The following is a 15808-nucleotide window of genomic DNA, read 5'->3' as shown; positions in this document are numbered from 1 at the left end:
TTTCCCTCCCTCTCTCCCTCCCTCCCTCCTTCCTTCTCTTTTACTCGGAGACAGTCAGAACTCTCCTCCCTGACAGCCACAAACCTACAGCACTGACTGCATTCAGAGAGGGAACCTGCAAACAAAACTTCACAGAAAACTTTTTGCTCTTGTTCCAGAGAATTTGCTGAAGAGGAGAAGGAAAAAAAAAATCCAAAAAACCTGTGCGTGAGGGGGGAGGAAAAACAGGGCCTTTAAAAAAAAAAGGCAATCACAACAACTTTTCCTGCCAGGATGCCCTTGCTTTGGCTGAGAGGATTTCTGTGGGCAAGTTGCTGGATTATAGTGAGGAGTTCCCCCACCCCAGGATCCGAGGGGCACAGCGCAGCCCCCGACTGTCCGTCCTGTGCGCTGGCCACCCTCCCAAAGGATGTACCCAACTCTCAGCCAGAGATGGTGGAGGCCGTAAAGAAGCACATTTTAAACATGCTGCATTTGAAGAAGAGACCCGATGTCACCCAGCCGGTGCCCAAGGCTGCGCTTCTGAACGCGATCAGAAAGCTTCATGTGGGCAAAGTGGGGGAGAACGGGTATGTGGAGATTGAGGACGACATTGGAAGGAGGGCAGAAATGAATGAACTTATGGAGCAGACTTCGGAGATCATCACGTTTGCGGAATCAGGTTGGTGCTGGCATTTGCGGGGGTGGGGGGGGGGGTGGGGGGGTGGGGGGGGAGTGAGGGCGGGGGCAGTAAAATATATTTCTTTTGCAGTCCTAGGAGGAACTTCTTTTCTCTCCCGCTGGAAACTGCCTGGGAAGGTTATTAGTTGTTAGGTAGCAGACGGGGAGGAGTGGGAGAGGACTCCACAGAAATGGAATTATCGGGTGAGCTCTGCCTGGAGATGACTAGCTTACACTTGCTAAACTCAGCCGGTCACACAGGGAGGAAGCTCTTGGGCCAATCTGGAGCTAGAAGCCAATCTGAGAGGGGCTCCCTCGCCCTGCCTATGAAACTAGATCTGAGCAGTCAGATGAAAGCTGGGCATTTTCGGGTGCTAGGGGAAACAGAGTTGTCTTCAGGTCCTCATCCAAAGTTTTTATTGGGGGTGGGATGCGAGAGTGCAGGGGATCAGAGTAGATTGGCATAGATAAAGTCATCACCTAAAACACACCTTTCCTTTGAAAGTCCAATCTGGGGCCACATGAGAGACACAGGACATACATACTAGTGACAGTCATTTTTACCTTTAGAAACTGTCTGCAAGTGCACAGCACATACTAGGCAGTAAAAAGCTACTTTAGTGGACAGTTGACAATGAACCAGCAGTCACTTTTGGAGCACTGACTTTTGCTCTCTGTACAAAAAAAAAAAAAAAAAAAAGCCAAAAGAAAATCCCAAAAAACCCAGTTTTGTTCTTTGTAAAGTTACCAGGAACTCTCTGCCAAGGAATGCAACCTTGACAAAGTGCTCTCAGATACTACAGTGAACTCTCACTCTATCCTTAAGAGGAAGAACTTTAATAAATAGATTCTAATTGTTGGCCCAAGACCACAGTAACCTGTTGCTGAATAGAAAATACCTGTCAAAACTATGGGTGGTGGACTTGGAGCCAGGCTATTTTTATAGTTACAGGACACAGATCTTTTTGCATGCCTACAAGCCCCTGCACGCTGGGCACACAGATGTGTTAATACCATGTTGCTTTCATGGTAATGCCAGGCTAAAGAATCAGCTCGCTTGCCAAATCCGTTTGAAAGGAATGCCATTGTTTTGTTTGGTAGAGCATATGGCCAGTAAAGTATGTGCAGGGACTCCCAGCATTTTGTTTAAAAGTTTGCCGCAGCAGTATAAACAATTAAGGCAACACTCAGAATTTCCAATCCTGAAAACCTGTTGACTCAGATGTTCTGTTTTCAAGAAAGCCATGGGAGACCAGAGCATCCTTTTGGGGGAAAGGATAGCCTGCAGGTTTCATGGTTTCCCCCTGTGGAAGAAGCCTCAGTGGCCCTAAGCTTCCTGAGCAGGTTAGATCTCTCCCCTGAAGCCTCTGTGGTTTAAGGAAGATCCAACTTACTTCCTGAAAGTTCTTTTTGGATGCAGCCCCCCCAAAGCATTGTGACTTTATCTTCTGAAACTTATTGAGAAAAAAGTCAGGTTGGAGTTTTCAAGTTAACCACCTGATTTTCCTCAAGCTTTTCTTGTGGAAATGAAGGAAAGAAAATACTGTGACATTGGGCTGTGCCAGTAGAATGAATTCCAGTGGTCTAGAGGTTTGCTGTGTATGAAGGGACCCAGGTTGGTTTTTATATGCCAACCTCCACCTCTGACGGCCTTTGGTGCAGCTTCTACTCACTTGGCTCTAACCAGATAGGCTAAGTACACCTATGCTTCTGATCACTTTTAACCGTACATGCTAGCAATATGTCTCTCCTTCTGACTTACTGGACTTGTACAGAAAAGCACTCTCTTGGCATTTAGAGATTTGGCAGCGAAAGAATCGTACCATTTACATTCTTTCTTACTTATGGCCCTCTACTCAGTGCTAATCGATCTCTCAGTTATATAGGATCTTGTCATTTTTTACTTCTCTGTTTGGGGTTTAGTTTGGGAGAAAATGAGCTACTTTTTAAAAAGGCAGTTTATGTTGACTAAAGTTTAAGGTTTGTAATGGGAAACTTCTCCTGGTTGAGTTTACATCTTGACTTTGCATTCTTACAGGAGGGCTTAGTACAATTGCTTACTTTTCTCTTCTGAGAAGTTATAGACATCAACTTCAAGTTGATTTAATATAATTTCACAGATTTTATGATTGCTATATGAAATATAGCAATTTATATTGCTATTCTCTAAACCGTACCATGCAAGCATTTTGTTGCCAATTTTGCCTACCCAAGAAACACATTTGTCATTTGAATACTTGTAATGAATATATAAAAATGATGGGCAAAGATCTATGTCTTGTTGCTTTTGGAATAATACAACTTTAATGACATTCCGACTATGTGGAATGTCCTGGTTCTTAGAGAATAAAGAGGGCATGCACTTTACTTTTCTTTATAACTATTTGGACAGAATAAAATTCAGACATAAGTGTCACCCTTGAGCATGCCATAGATATGTCTTTCAACCTCAATATTCCTCAGTCTTGGGAGGCATATTTAATTTTGGCCTTTTCACCCCTGATTGTTTAATAAAGCCAAGGCATGACCACTGCAATGGAGAGATCACAAAGCTGAAGGTGCCTTGAACTCTTTTAACTGAATTTGTTCCATTGTGCTCAGCTTTTCAAAAATGATGTGACTTATTGGCTAAACAGCGAGATCATTCTAAGGCTTTCTGAAATTTATCCCAACAAATAAGAATGATTTTCTTATTATGGCTATCACCCAGGATTGCTCCCCAAAGCTAGTGTGTTCTTTGCAGGGCTGGCCCCAAATCCTCAATGTTTGTATAAGTCCTGGCTTCGAAGGGAAGGCAGTAGGGATGAGTAAAATGAAGCCAACTACCACTTTGTCAATGAAACTAAAGCAGAGACCTTTTTGCTTGGTATATCTCATTTTGCTTTCTCTTGATTCATGACAGTAGCCTGTCAGTCAACATACAATAACAATATATCCTTGGGTTTCCACAGGCTGCCAAACCTAGATGCTGATTCTCATGATTAACTTAGCAATTGAGAGTGCTTATTTTAGAAAGATGGGGAAAGACAAAAGATACATCAAGAAATGGATAATGCTCCCCTAGCATAGGCATTGTTGAAAGCAGCACATAAATCTCCCCTCTTGGAGGATGCCACTTACAGTAGATTTGAGTTAGAAGTGTACACTGCTCAAACAGGTGTCTTCCCAGGTTTCCTTGGTGACTATTTTCCCTAGCACCACCCCAGGAAAGACATCTCAAAGTGGAGTTGACTCCCAACCTTCCATTCCCCACCTGTCTTCTGAGCTGTCCTGTGAATCACTCCTCTGCTTGAACCTCTGAACCTTTAGGGGTTACACACTTTCTTCTCGGAATAATGGGGAAAGATTGGCCACAAGAGGGCGCATTCCAAAGACTTTTGGTCTTCATCTGTTCATCTGGGAAAGGCAGTCGCGCCTACTGGAAGCCCCAGTCTGTAGCACCCTAATCTTGGTGATTATCAATTACTTCCTGTCCCTTCTCATCCTGCTGAAAAAGTTAGGATTTTATGAGATGGGAGAAACACGACTACCTGTAATACATTAAAAGAGACAGAAGGCGAGGAAATGGGAATGCTAGTGATACATGTGAACATTCCGGAGCTCTATGGAAGGCAGACGAGTGATAAATTTCAAAAGCAAACAAAGCAGAGCATGGAGAAATGTGACCATGAATCATCAACGATACTGATTTGCTCACGAGTCTCTCCCTAATACGGTCGTCTGAGTTTTACAAAAACATCTTCCATCTCCCCTGATTCTGTTGCCTGGTTTGCCTGACTTATCAACACTTCTCACCAGCGACAAATGACAAGTGACTTCGAAAAGGGAGGAAAAAGGCTATTTATTTAACGCCTGGTAGGAACATGGTGTTCAGCTGCTGAGGATGCGAACTGGGGGTGTGGAGAGGAATGGAGGGGGGGAAGATGTGGAAGAGATTAATAGTGGTTTTCGGCCTGTGCAGTAGGTGAGCAGGAATGGGGGTGGGGGGAGATGTCAGGGTAGAAATTCAGGTTTTACATTTGAAGAATTGGAGTAATGCCTTCCCAGGCACTTTCCTTGAAAATACTTATTTATCTTGGCCCCTTCTTCTGCTAAAAAATACTTCAGCATGATCTCTTTAGTTGTATATAGTACAGAATTCTTCATACTCGATTGGTTCTTGGGTTCAAAACCAAAAGTGTAAAAGTTCTCAGGAACTTTAGAAATCTCTAAAATACGGTAGGTTGACCCTTGAGAATTTTTTTTTTTTTTAGGAAGCTAAGACCCCCTCATCAATATCCCCCAATATTTAACCTTCTTATTACCACTTAAGTGGAAGAGTCATACGCAATGAATGTTTGTAACTGAACATTTACAACTGAACATTTACAATAATGTGGATTCCAAGGAGAGAAATTGAGACTAAAAAGTAAAAGCAGTCAGTCAAGATAACTTACAACCAAACCTATAGTTCTTCTACAGGCAGGATCCTCTACTGTAGGTCAAAGGAGGAATAACCCTTAAATACCCTGCTTGCTGCCTTTTGCAGAAACTCCTGGAAGCAGTCCAGATGCAAAGTTAGTGCTTAGAGAACACACACGCTGTAAATGGCAGCTCTCTATGCTCTGCCATTGACTATGCCATATCTAGGCACAGGGAAACCTTGATGAAGAATGGAAAATTAAAGTAACAGACGCTTTTTACAGCAAGGCTTTCCTCCCCCCATGGTGAGTTAAATAAGCTCTATAAACAGCAAGGCTTTCCACATTAACATTAGAGACATAATTATTACCCGTATATAAAAGGGCAGCATACTTTACGCAGGACCCTGGTGAACAAAACAAAACAAAACAAAACCGAAACACTGCATGTGTGTATTGCTTATTTAACTGGAAGTGTTCAGACACCCACAAATCTGAGATGCTGGACTTTTGGATGAGCAGCGTTTTGCATTCTAAGGGTGGGGAAGGGAACAACAAGGGGCCTCACCAGCTTAACCCTTGGCATGCCTTCATGATTGAGTTATTGAAAAATTCTGAAAGCAAAGGAGAATGTGTTACAAACACCTTTCCTTCCAGCTTATGCAGTCTTTCCTCCATCCAGCCCTCCCACCAGGCAACATTTCAAAGGTATTCTCTGTAAGGTGCAAAATTGATCACAGTTTCCTGCACCATTTTTCTCTCCCTTTGGGATGTGTCCACCAAGCTCACAGGAGTTTCAATGATGAGATATTATCACCCACATGGGTTTGCGTGGGACTTTCTTAGTGAATTACTCAGGCAGAGCAGGCTGTGATACAAACCTTGCTCACCAGCTTTGGGAGGGAAAAAAAAATAGCACAGAAGATGAAAAGAATATTATCAGAGAGTAGGTAATGAAAGGTTAGCAAAGCAACTAGCTATATCTGGATAGCTAGAAAACAGTGTAGGAACTCAGGGCACACCTATACAAACTCATGTCGTACCTGCTCACGAAGCATTATGGGAGGCTTCCATTTCAGGATTTTCCAGCACCAATATTTAAGTCAAACCTGAAACTGATTAGAAATTAATCCTAAACATCCCAGCCTTAGACAACCTTCTTCCATTTTTCAAATTGTTATGCGTAGAGATTTGCAGATTGGGGGCATCCTGAGAGCGACACTGCAGTACAGCAATCTCCCTCAGATAATATAGACATAGAGGGAATATAACAAATTGACTATTTATTGTATTTTTTCATCCCTAAGAAATCTAAGGGTTGTCATAGATTTCTGAAACCGACAGTCCTGATAAACAGTAATTCCATGTCAGCTTCTATCCAGCTCATTCTCCCCACCCCCTTCTGCAATGAAAGCTAATGTAAAAGAAAAAAAAAATGCACTGCTTAATCAGTCAGAATACAATAGAACCTGTAAAATGTACCTGCATATGAGGTAGACATTAGGAAGACTTGACTCTCTCTCTTCCCCCTGTCCTCCTGAGCATTATGGCAACAGCATTTTCATGAAATTGGATCTCAGTTTTATTTTTTTCCCTGATAAAATATCATGCAATATACAAATAGCAGTTCCAGAAATGGACACCAGAAGAAGGAGGCGACAGGCATGTCAATTAGTAGGGGGAAAATCCAAATGTCAGAAATATGGGGGAGAGAGAAAGCAGGCAGGCAGTGGATGCAACTACAGGGAACAGTCTTTCAGTTCAGATAATTAAACTGATGCATAAATCAGCACCCGTGCTTCCCCACAACACACAGGCGATGCCATACAGTTAATTATCAGCCAAGACCAGCGCGAAAGTCATTTTATGATGACTCTCTGATCCTAATATAACAGCACCTGACAGATTGAGCCCCCTCTAATGAGTACTCTCTTTGTACAATCCTCTCTCAGGAACACTAAATCATTTGCTTCCAAGTACAGCTGCCTGTGAAGAAGGGGTGGGGCTAGATCCTGCATTAGAAACCTGCTCTTGTGAAACGAGGGGCAGTCCTGCAGGGCTGTGTGATGAGCATCACGTGGCCTTGCCCTCCCCAGACCTACAAAAGCAGTTTGCATGTGGCTGTCACTTGTTTGGGTTGACCAATTAACCCTCCCTCGTCCCCCCAACCCCAAGCCTCTGTGCCTGGCTCTGGATTTTATTCATGGAAAGTTCAGCATGAGGATTATCACAGCCATCCAGCCACCTTCACCCTTCCCCACTTCTCCCAGGTCAAGCATGTATGAGGGCAGAGCAGAGCCTGGGGTGGAGGGGATGTGTTACCTGTTACCTGAAATCCAGTGATCCTTCCCATCCAGGGCATTAGTCAGGTTTGCTTTCCTAGCAAAACAATATACAAACTTATGTCCTCTGGCTTCTTTTAGTAGCTACTATCTCTCTGTCTGTAGAGTGACACTCTGTCCAGCTTAGGATGTCAGAAGCTGTCCTGCACAGAGGCAGAAGGGGAAGCAGCATGCAGCTTGTCAATATTCTCCACCAAGTAGGGCCAAGGTACCCACACATAGGAGCAGGAACCTGCAGGTTCTTCTGGAGCAGTAGCAGAGGCTGGGAACATTTCTGTCAACCTTTCTTTCTGGTCTCCATTGGACCCTATCACCTAAAAATCAGCTTCTGATTGCCATTTTAGATTAAATGAGCTCCCTTAATTGTTTGCTTTCTTAAAAACAAAAACAAAAACACCATCAATTCTTAGCAAAGGGTAATATAGGATTCACATTTTTAAAAAAAGTCATCATGCTTTCTAAAATAAGACAGCTTCCCCCTCTAACTGCTCCCTGCTCTGGTGTTCTCTCTAATCACAAACCCTGCTTTATTATTCATTTCAACTCCTGCCAGATACATGAGGTTGGAGTCAGAGGAACTCCCGTGCCACCACCATCATCATCATGGCAAGTTTGTACAAAGATGCCAGAGAACCCTTCATATCCATATGCAGCCCTTCTTGGCCCTTGCCTCAGTGAATTTACCACTATCATAATCACAGTGTGCAGAGCGTGTTAAATTAAGAACAGAATCGACAGTGCGCAGTGCACAGAAAAGCCTGCCTTCTGCCGCAGAGAACTTGAAACTGTGCCTGAAATTTATAGTACCGTAAACATCTCAGGGCCTCGAGTGATAAGTACTGCTGGATTTCCGTTAGCTATAGAAATCTAGGCAGGGAGATCCTCCAAGGGAGTTGTGACTTCTAAGATGAACTTCTTGAAGATTGCTCCCAGATTTGTACCTGGGATCCATGTACAGTGGACAGTTGTAAATAGGCCCATGCTCAGGTAAAGAGGACCTGTTTCTATACACCACCAAGTGGTAAACAGGGAAGCGAGGGAAAATATTTGATTAATCAAAGGATTCTAGTCAGAACACCTGCTTCTTGGAGTAAATGGTGTTGCATAATAAACATACAGGTGCATATGAAAAAAAAAAGGAAATGGATGACTTTCTAATTTTAGAGTTAGGCTAGAACTGTATGGTTGCTGAATCTACTATTCTGACAATGCAAGGATTTCCCTTGTGTTAGCAGTCATTCCCATTTGAAATGTTTTGGGTGCTCATTTATTACATTATAAAGGGAGAGAGGCAAAGTGAAGGATTCAGAGGTAGAAGGTGGCTCTTACTTTAATAGAACTCAATGCTAAGAATGCCTCCATTTGTTAAGTAGTGATCAAGAAATTGCCTACTCTGTACTAAACACTAGATTATGGCAGTGAATGAGATAATCAAATAAGACCTCAGACCTCAGGCATCCTAAACTAGACTGGCAAGAGGGTGGTGGCCAAGAAGATGAGAGGGAAAGCTTTTGAGGAAGTGTAGTCCAATCTGAAAACTGAAACATTATTAAGATCAGCCACTCAGGGTAGTGAGCTGGGGATGGGGCAGCAGTATCTAGGCAGCAGGGACAGCAGGTATCACTGCCTACAGGTGAGCCACAGCATGGGATTCATCACCCCTCAAGGAAATACCTTGAAACTGGACCACTGAGAGCAGGGTGCTGGGTAAGAGCTGGAGTTGAAGGCTGACACAGAGTTCAAAGTCCTGGGCAGTTGCCTTTGGATGCTGAGAGCTATAGGAAGTCAGAAAAGGACTCAAAAGAGGGGGTGGTGTGATCAGATCCATCTTTGGGGAAGAATCCTTTAGCAGCTTAATGGAAAAAGGACTAGGAAGAGCCTGACTGGATCCTACAGAGGTCACTTTAAAGAAAAGCCTGCTGTAGTGAAAGACCCCAGGATTGAAGTGATAGAGGATTGAGGGCAGGGTGGTGACAGGGAAGGGGAGGCCAGCTCAAAGTGCTGCCCACACTGAGCCACACTGTGGGATGGGGAGAGGGTGTTAGCCTGTTCATGTGAGAATATTCCCATAGCTTTCTAGAGTGTGTGGAGTGTTTTCATTTTGTTCTCCTACTTGGTCCTTATGAGCCTGTGAGATGATAGGTCAAATATCATTATGTCATTCCCATTTCATAGAAGATGAAATTGAGATTAAGCAGTGAGGCAATAGACACAGGACAGCAGGCCCTCTTCATTCTAAACCAAGGGATTGCAAACTTTTTTTTTTTTCCATCAGAGGCCAGAGGGCAAATATTTTAGGTTTTTTGGTCCAGAGTCTTATAGCTACTAAATTCTCTATTATAGTGCAAATGTAGCCTTAAGCAACTTAGAAAGAGACGAGTGTAGCTGTTGCCATAGAACTTTATTTATGGGCACTAAAGTTTGAATTTCCCATGTTACAAAATATGAGTTTTCTTCAACCATTTAAGAATATAAAAACCAATCTTGAGGGCCTCTCTGAAATGGATTTGGCCAATGGGCTGTCCAATTTGCTCTCCCCTGTGTTAGACCGTCTGTAGCAGAAGACTCTTGCTTGCCTAGAAAAATAGTGAGTAGATGCAAACACTGGAATTAACAACTGTTCCTGTTCTATCTTGTGCTGCGTTTTGTCTTCAGGCACAGCCAGGAAGACTCTGCACTTTGAGATTTCCAAGGAAGGCAGCGACCTGTCTGTGGTGGAGCGTGCGGAAATCTGGCTCTTCCTGAAAGTCCCCAAGGCCAACAGAACCAGGAGCAAAGTCACCATCCGCCTCTTTCAGCAGCAGAAGCACCCACAGGGCAGCTTGGACACGGGGGATGAGGCCGAGGAAGTAGGCTTAAAGGGGGAGAGGAGTGAACTGTTGCTATCTGAGAAGGTGGTGGATGCTCGGAAGAGCACCTGGCACATCTTTCCTGTCTCCAGCAGCATCCAGCGATTGCTGGACCAGGGCAAGAGCTCCTTGGATGTGCGGATTGCCTGTGAGCAGTGCCAGGAGAGCGGCGCCAGCCTGGTGCTCCTGGGCAAGAAGAAGAAGAAAGAAGAGGACGGGGATGGGAAGAAGAAGGATGGAGGTGAAGGAGCAGCAGATGAGGAGAAGGAGCAGTCACACAGACCTTTCCTCATGCTGCAGGCTCGGCAGTCAGAAGACCACCCTCACCGCCGGCGAAGGCGGGGCCTGGAGTGTGACGGCAAGGTCAACATCTGCTGTAAGAAACAGTTCTTTGTCAGCTTCAAGGACATTGGCTGGAATGACTGGATCATCGCTCCCTCGGGCTATCATGCCAACTACTGCGAGGGTGAGTGCCCGAGCCACATAGCAGGCACGTCGGGGTCCTCACTGTCCTTTCACTCGACAGTCATCAACCACTACCGCATGCGGGGTCACAGCCCCTTTGCCAACCTCAAGTCGTGCTGTGTGCCCACCAAGCTGAGACCCATGTCCATGCTGTACTATGACGATGGGCAAAACATCATCAAAAAGGACATTCAGAACATGATCGTGGAGGAGTGTGGGTGTTCCTAGAGTCACCCACCCTGGGGCGGGGGGGAAAGGGAACTAGGGTTGTCCAGAGAAGACAGTGGCAAAATGAAGAAAAAAAAATTTAAGGTTTCTGAGTTTAACAACCAGAAAAAAAATAGAAATTAAAAAACAAACAAAAAAACAAAAAACAAAAAAAATGAACAAAAAAAAGAGACAAAAACTAAAAACATGATGAAATAGATGAAGGAGGATGTGGGGAAAAAAAAAATCCTTAGCCAGGGCTCAGAGATGAAGCAGTGAAGGAGACAGGAATTGGGAGGGAAAGGGAGAAGGGTGTACCCTTCATTTCTTCCGAAATCAAACTGATGACCTCAGTTGTTTAACCGGGTATTGTCCTCTCCCCCCCTTGCGGTTCCCCTGTGAGCTCCAAGTCACCTTGTCTAGTCTGCAGTAACTGTGGACTAGCATGACCCAAATTATGTCTAGAAAGCCATGAGTTTGGAAGGGCCAGTCCCACCCAGCTACCCAGGTCACATGCATGTCTGTGTGACACTATGTCTGCATATGTCACCAGACATGCCCACACAGGCGTTTCCACACACCACATACACACACATACCAGTAAAAGAACAGGCGTGTGCAGGTGGTCACACTTTCTTTTTCTGCACCACTTTCGCAACAAGACAAAACAAAACAAAAAAACCAACATTAAAAAAAAATTGAGAACAAGAATGGGAAGAATGAAAGATCAAGGAAAAAAGAATACCAAGTTACATTTCGTTAAGGTGCTTATGATCTTAGAACTATGCAACCTAATAGGTTTGAAACTGTTTACCTGAGAGAGAACAAAAAGAGAGACTTTTTTGTATCGGAAGTAACCTGATTAATTTTTATTTTCTTCAAGGAGAGATACTTGAAAGGAATATGTTTGTCCATCTGTTGGATCCAAACATTTCTATATTTTGTAAATGTTGTTTTTTTTTTTTTTTATCGTTTACTATTTGCACTACAATGGTGTTTGACCTGTCTAATCCTTATTTAACAAGTATTTTCTTTGGGTGGGGGTGGGGGTGGGGTTTAAGAGCTGCACTTAATGTGAGCTATAAAAGAACTGCTACAGCACACAAAATAGCTATTTTTATTATTATAATTATAATTATTATTATTATTTTGTACCTTAAAAAAATAGACACATACACCAAAGACATTTGTGTGAGCCTTTAAACAGTCTGTCTGTGGTTGGTATCATTTACCATCAATGAGTCAGGGGTTGAGATTCAAGGTTGAGTAAGGGGGGATTGTGTTCAGGCTTAAAAGCCCTGAGAAGTTTGGTTTTTGACTCCTTTTACATCCATGAAACAGGACATTTCATACTGGATGTGCAGTAGTTGTACACTGTTGGATATCAAGTTCAAATTCATGAGACTACATGCTTGTATGTGTATATATACATTGCTTGTGCATACGCATATCTGTATGTATATATACATGTATTGTACCATGTCCATACACATTTTAAGCACTTCAGGCTGTCATTTTTTAATGTTCTTAAAGCAATGAATGTTTGTGTGCAAAACACAGTATTTTTAAGAAGGATAGGCTATAGTTTTTGCTTTTACTCTGAACTAGGTGGGCACATTTCAAAAATTTGGTTGGGAAAAAGTCTGGAAATTCCAGTGAATATTCAGCAAGGCCCTCTTTAAATGTACAGGGATCAAACTCCCTCCTCTTTCTTGTCCCCACCACCCCTACAAGTTATCCCCTGTGGGGAAAACAGGATATTAATCAAAACTGTAGGTTAATTTTTTTTCAATTTCTATTTATTATCTATTGGAATCAATCTTAAATCAGAAACTTTTTCGGAAAAAAAAATTAATCTGTAGACCAGAATAAAAGAGTGGAGTACATTTTTTTTTAATGGTGTAGGCCTGATTTTGAGAGATATTACTTGCACCCACTAGATTAAGTAATGTTAGTACTTAAGTAATTTGGAGGAAGATGTATAAGAGAATGGGAGTTAAGGAAGAGAAGGGTTAAAAAAAAAGTTGGGATAAGGGCAGCAGTATGAATTTCTAATATTTAATTTGCATTCAAAACTCGATATGTAAGTTTGTATGTATCAATTCAGATGCAAAAAGGGAAAAATATTTGTCTTATAAATCTCAAAGTATTGCTTAAAGCTAAGTTTCTAATTTATTCAGTATTTTGCTTGCCTAGAACAGCTAATAAGTCATTCATTTATGTGCTGATGAAAATACAGAGCCTTCTTTTTACTGACTTGTTTGAAACTGCAAACATTTGCAAAAATCGGAAAAATTTCTAATTGAGAAAAATTACATTCATCAGTATTTTGTAGGATGTTGAAGCTTTTAGCCTTATGTCAATCCATAGATTTTTTAAAAAGGAGTTTTAGGAAAACGAAATATCAGTGAGAAACCAAATATTACAAAAGGTGGTTTATCTTGTCTTAAAAATTATACTGTCAGTATAGTATAAAATTAGGCTATGTGTAGGAAAATTTGCCTCATTACTGGGGCAAATATACTTACCACATTCTAGGGGCCTGCCTGTCTTATGCAGGAAAGAACATGTACTGCATGAGAAACTCATTAGTGGATTCTAATTAAGGTCCTTTGACCTTAGATATCATGCATGTGGGGAAGGTAGGTATGGGGAGGGAAGTTAGGGAAAGAAGTAGATGGCATTTCAACTTCACCAGTTTTTATGAAAATCTTGGAGGGCCTCAAACTGCTGCTTCTTTGGTACTGGAACTAATACTGGAACCTGTGGTCATAGTGTGAGGAAATAAGTCCTACTTCACCTTGTGCTAAGAGATGGTCAAGGCCACAGGAAAGAACAGGCACTTGCAAAGGCAGCCATGTGGGGTTCCCATTCATCTCAAATGAATTTGCCATTTTGTTAAGTCCTTCCTTTCTCTCCTAGTGGTAAGAGGGGTTTGATTAGTGCCATAGCAATATAAAACTGAGTGAAATGAAATTCCATATGACGATATTTGGATTAGAAATTAAATGATAGGTTGGTCACACACCCACAAACTTTAACCCTGTTTCATTAAATTTTTATGGCCTTGTGTTAGAATTATGAATTGCTACCATCTTTAATAATACAAAGCCCTGTGAACCACTGCTCTTTACATAGCTATATGGGGCCAAAATGATCAGCTTTTAATTCCTGTCATATTGGGTTCTTGGCAGTAGGTTTTACCTTATAGAAGGGTGGCCGTGTTGTATCCCACTATCTCTCTACTCCTTCTCTAGGGCTGATATCTAGGCTCCTAAATATTTGCCCACACTAATTCTAGAAGCTTGGAAAAGCACTTGCCCTCAGTATATCTCTTAAAGAAAAAATAAGTATTTTGTAGACTGAATTGAAATTTTCTTTTTTTTTTCCAAAAAAGTAAAGTGAATTCTAGCACACTGAGTTGTGATTTTCTTGTCTCAGAAGACCAACAAATTTCACATATGTTTAAGATTGATTCCACACTCCATTTTCAAGGCAAGTCCTTGCATTCTCCTCAAAGGTAGAGCAAGTAAAATTTTTTTTCTGCTCTTGTGGGATTGAACTTTAGGAGGTGACTCTAAAAAAAAACAGAGCAAATATGTCTCAGTTGTATTAAACATAGATTCAAATTATCATGTTCCCTTGAAAATATGAGTTCCTGTGGGCCTTTTGGCAACTTCCCTTTTCAATGTAGAGAAAAACTTAGTCACCCTGAAAACCTACATAATAAATGAAACTTGTAGATGTGGGCAGAAGGTTTGGGGGTGGACATTGTATGTGTTTAAATTAAACCCTGTATTACGGAGAAGCTATTGTATGGGTCAGAGAAAATGAATGCTAAGAAGCTGTTCACATCTTCAAGAGCAGAAGCAAACCACATGTCTCAGCTATATTATTATTTATTTTTATGCATAAAGTGAATCATTTCTTCTGTATTAATTTTCAATGGGTTTTACCCTCTATTTAAATGCTTTGAAAAACAGTGCATTGACAATGGGTTGATATTTTTCTTTAAAAGAAAAATATAATTATGAAAGCCAAGATAATCTGAAGCCTGTTTTGTTTTAAAACTTTATGTTCTGTGGTTGATGTTGTTTGTTTGTTTGTTTTTATTTTTATTTTGTGGGTCCTTTATTATTATTATTTTTTTTTTTGCATACTACATGCAGTTCTTTAACCAATGTCTGTTTGGCTAATGTAATTAAAGTTGTTAATTTATATGAGTGCATTTCAACTATGTCAATGGTTTCTTAATATTTATTGTGTAGAAGTACTGGTAATTTTTTTATTTACAATATGTTTAAAGAGATAACAGTTTGATATGTTTTCATGTGTTTATAGCAGAAGTTATTTATTTCTATGGCATTCCAGCGGATATTTTGGTGTTTGCGAGGCATGCAGTCAATATTTTGTACAGTTAGTGGACAGTATTCAGCAACGCCTGATAGCTTCTTTGGCCTTATGTTAAATAAAAAGATCTGTTTGGGATTTATTTTTTTATTTTTATTTTTATTTTATGTCTTTCTTATTGGTTTTCCACGGTCAACTTTGCACACATATTGCCACAACCTTTGCTGGATGATAATTTTGTTTCTATGTGTTTATCCAGAAGAGGAGGAGAAACAGACTGATTATGGGGACAGAGTACAAACTGTGCAGTGATAGAGCTCAAGTATTTCCATAGCAGAGGCTGGGAATAGGCTGTACATGCTTGGGCCAGCTATATTTTTATTTTATTGATTTTGTTCTTTTCCTATGTCTCCAAATGTAGTAGTAACTACTTCTAGGAAATAAAGAGGTATTATTTCCTTCCCTCCTTCCTTCTTTCTTCCTACCTTCTCTTCTTTCTTCCTCCTTTCTTTTCTGGCTAGAAAACTAGAAAGAT

The 15808-nt window shown here is 41.5% G+C and overlaps 1 protein-coding gene and 1 long non-coding RNA gene across 12 annotated transcripts in view; one reads left to right on the top strand and one right to left on the bottom strand.

The window, feature by feature from the left end:
* LOC125611537 overlaps positions 1-6682 on the bottom strand; it is a 98864-nt gene extending 92182 nt beyond the window's left edge. For 7 of the 9 annotated variants that reach the window (XR_007341728.1, XR_007341731.1, XR_007341722.1 and 4 more), the window contains exons 1-2: positions 6543-6682; positions 6104-6175 (exon numbers count right to left, since the gene is read on the bottom strand). This is a non-coding gene — a long non-coding RNA (uncharacterized LOC125611537). The remainder of the gene's footprint in view (positions 1-6103; positions 6176-6542) is intronic. The other 2 variants (XR_007341729.1, XR_007341726.1) reach the window with 2 other exon arrangements.
* Inhba (inhibin subunit beta A) overlaps positions 1-15415 on the top strand; it is a 24115-nt gene extending 8700 nt beyond the window's left edge. For 2 of the 3 annotated variants that reach the window (XM_015490247.2, XM_048786488.1), the window contains 2 exons: positions 159-661; positions 10058-15415. In XM_015490247.2, the coding sequence (XP_015345733.1) occupies positions 274-661; positions 10058-10944 (1275 nt within the window). In that variant the 5' untranslated portion in view covers positions 159-273 and the 3' untranslated portion in view covers positions 10945-15415. The remainder of the gene's footprint in view (positions 1-158; positions 662-10057) is intronic. The other variant, XM_015490248.2, reaches the window with a different exon arrangement.
* Positions 15416-15808: the final 393 nt, after the last annotated feature.

Source organism: Marmota marmota, unplaced genomic scaffold (genome assembly GCF_001458135.2).
Source record: "Marmota marmota marmota unplaced genomic scaffold, marMar, whole genome shotgun sequence".
Taxonomy (NCBI): Eukaryota; Metazoa; Chordata; class Mammalia; order Rodentia; family Sciuridae; genus Marmota; species Marmota marmota.
The sequence above is the reverse complement of the archived record's forward strand: the minus strand, read 5'-3'. Positions and strand labels throughout refer to the sequence as shown.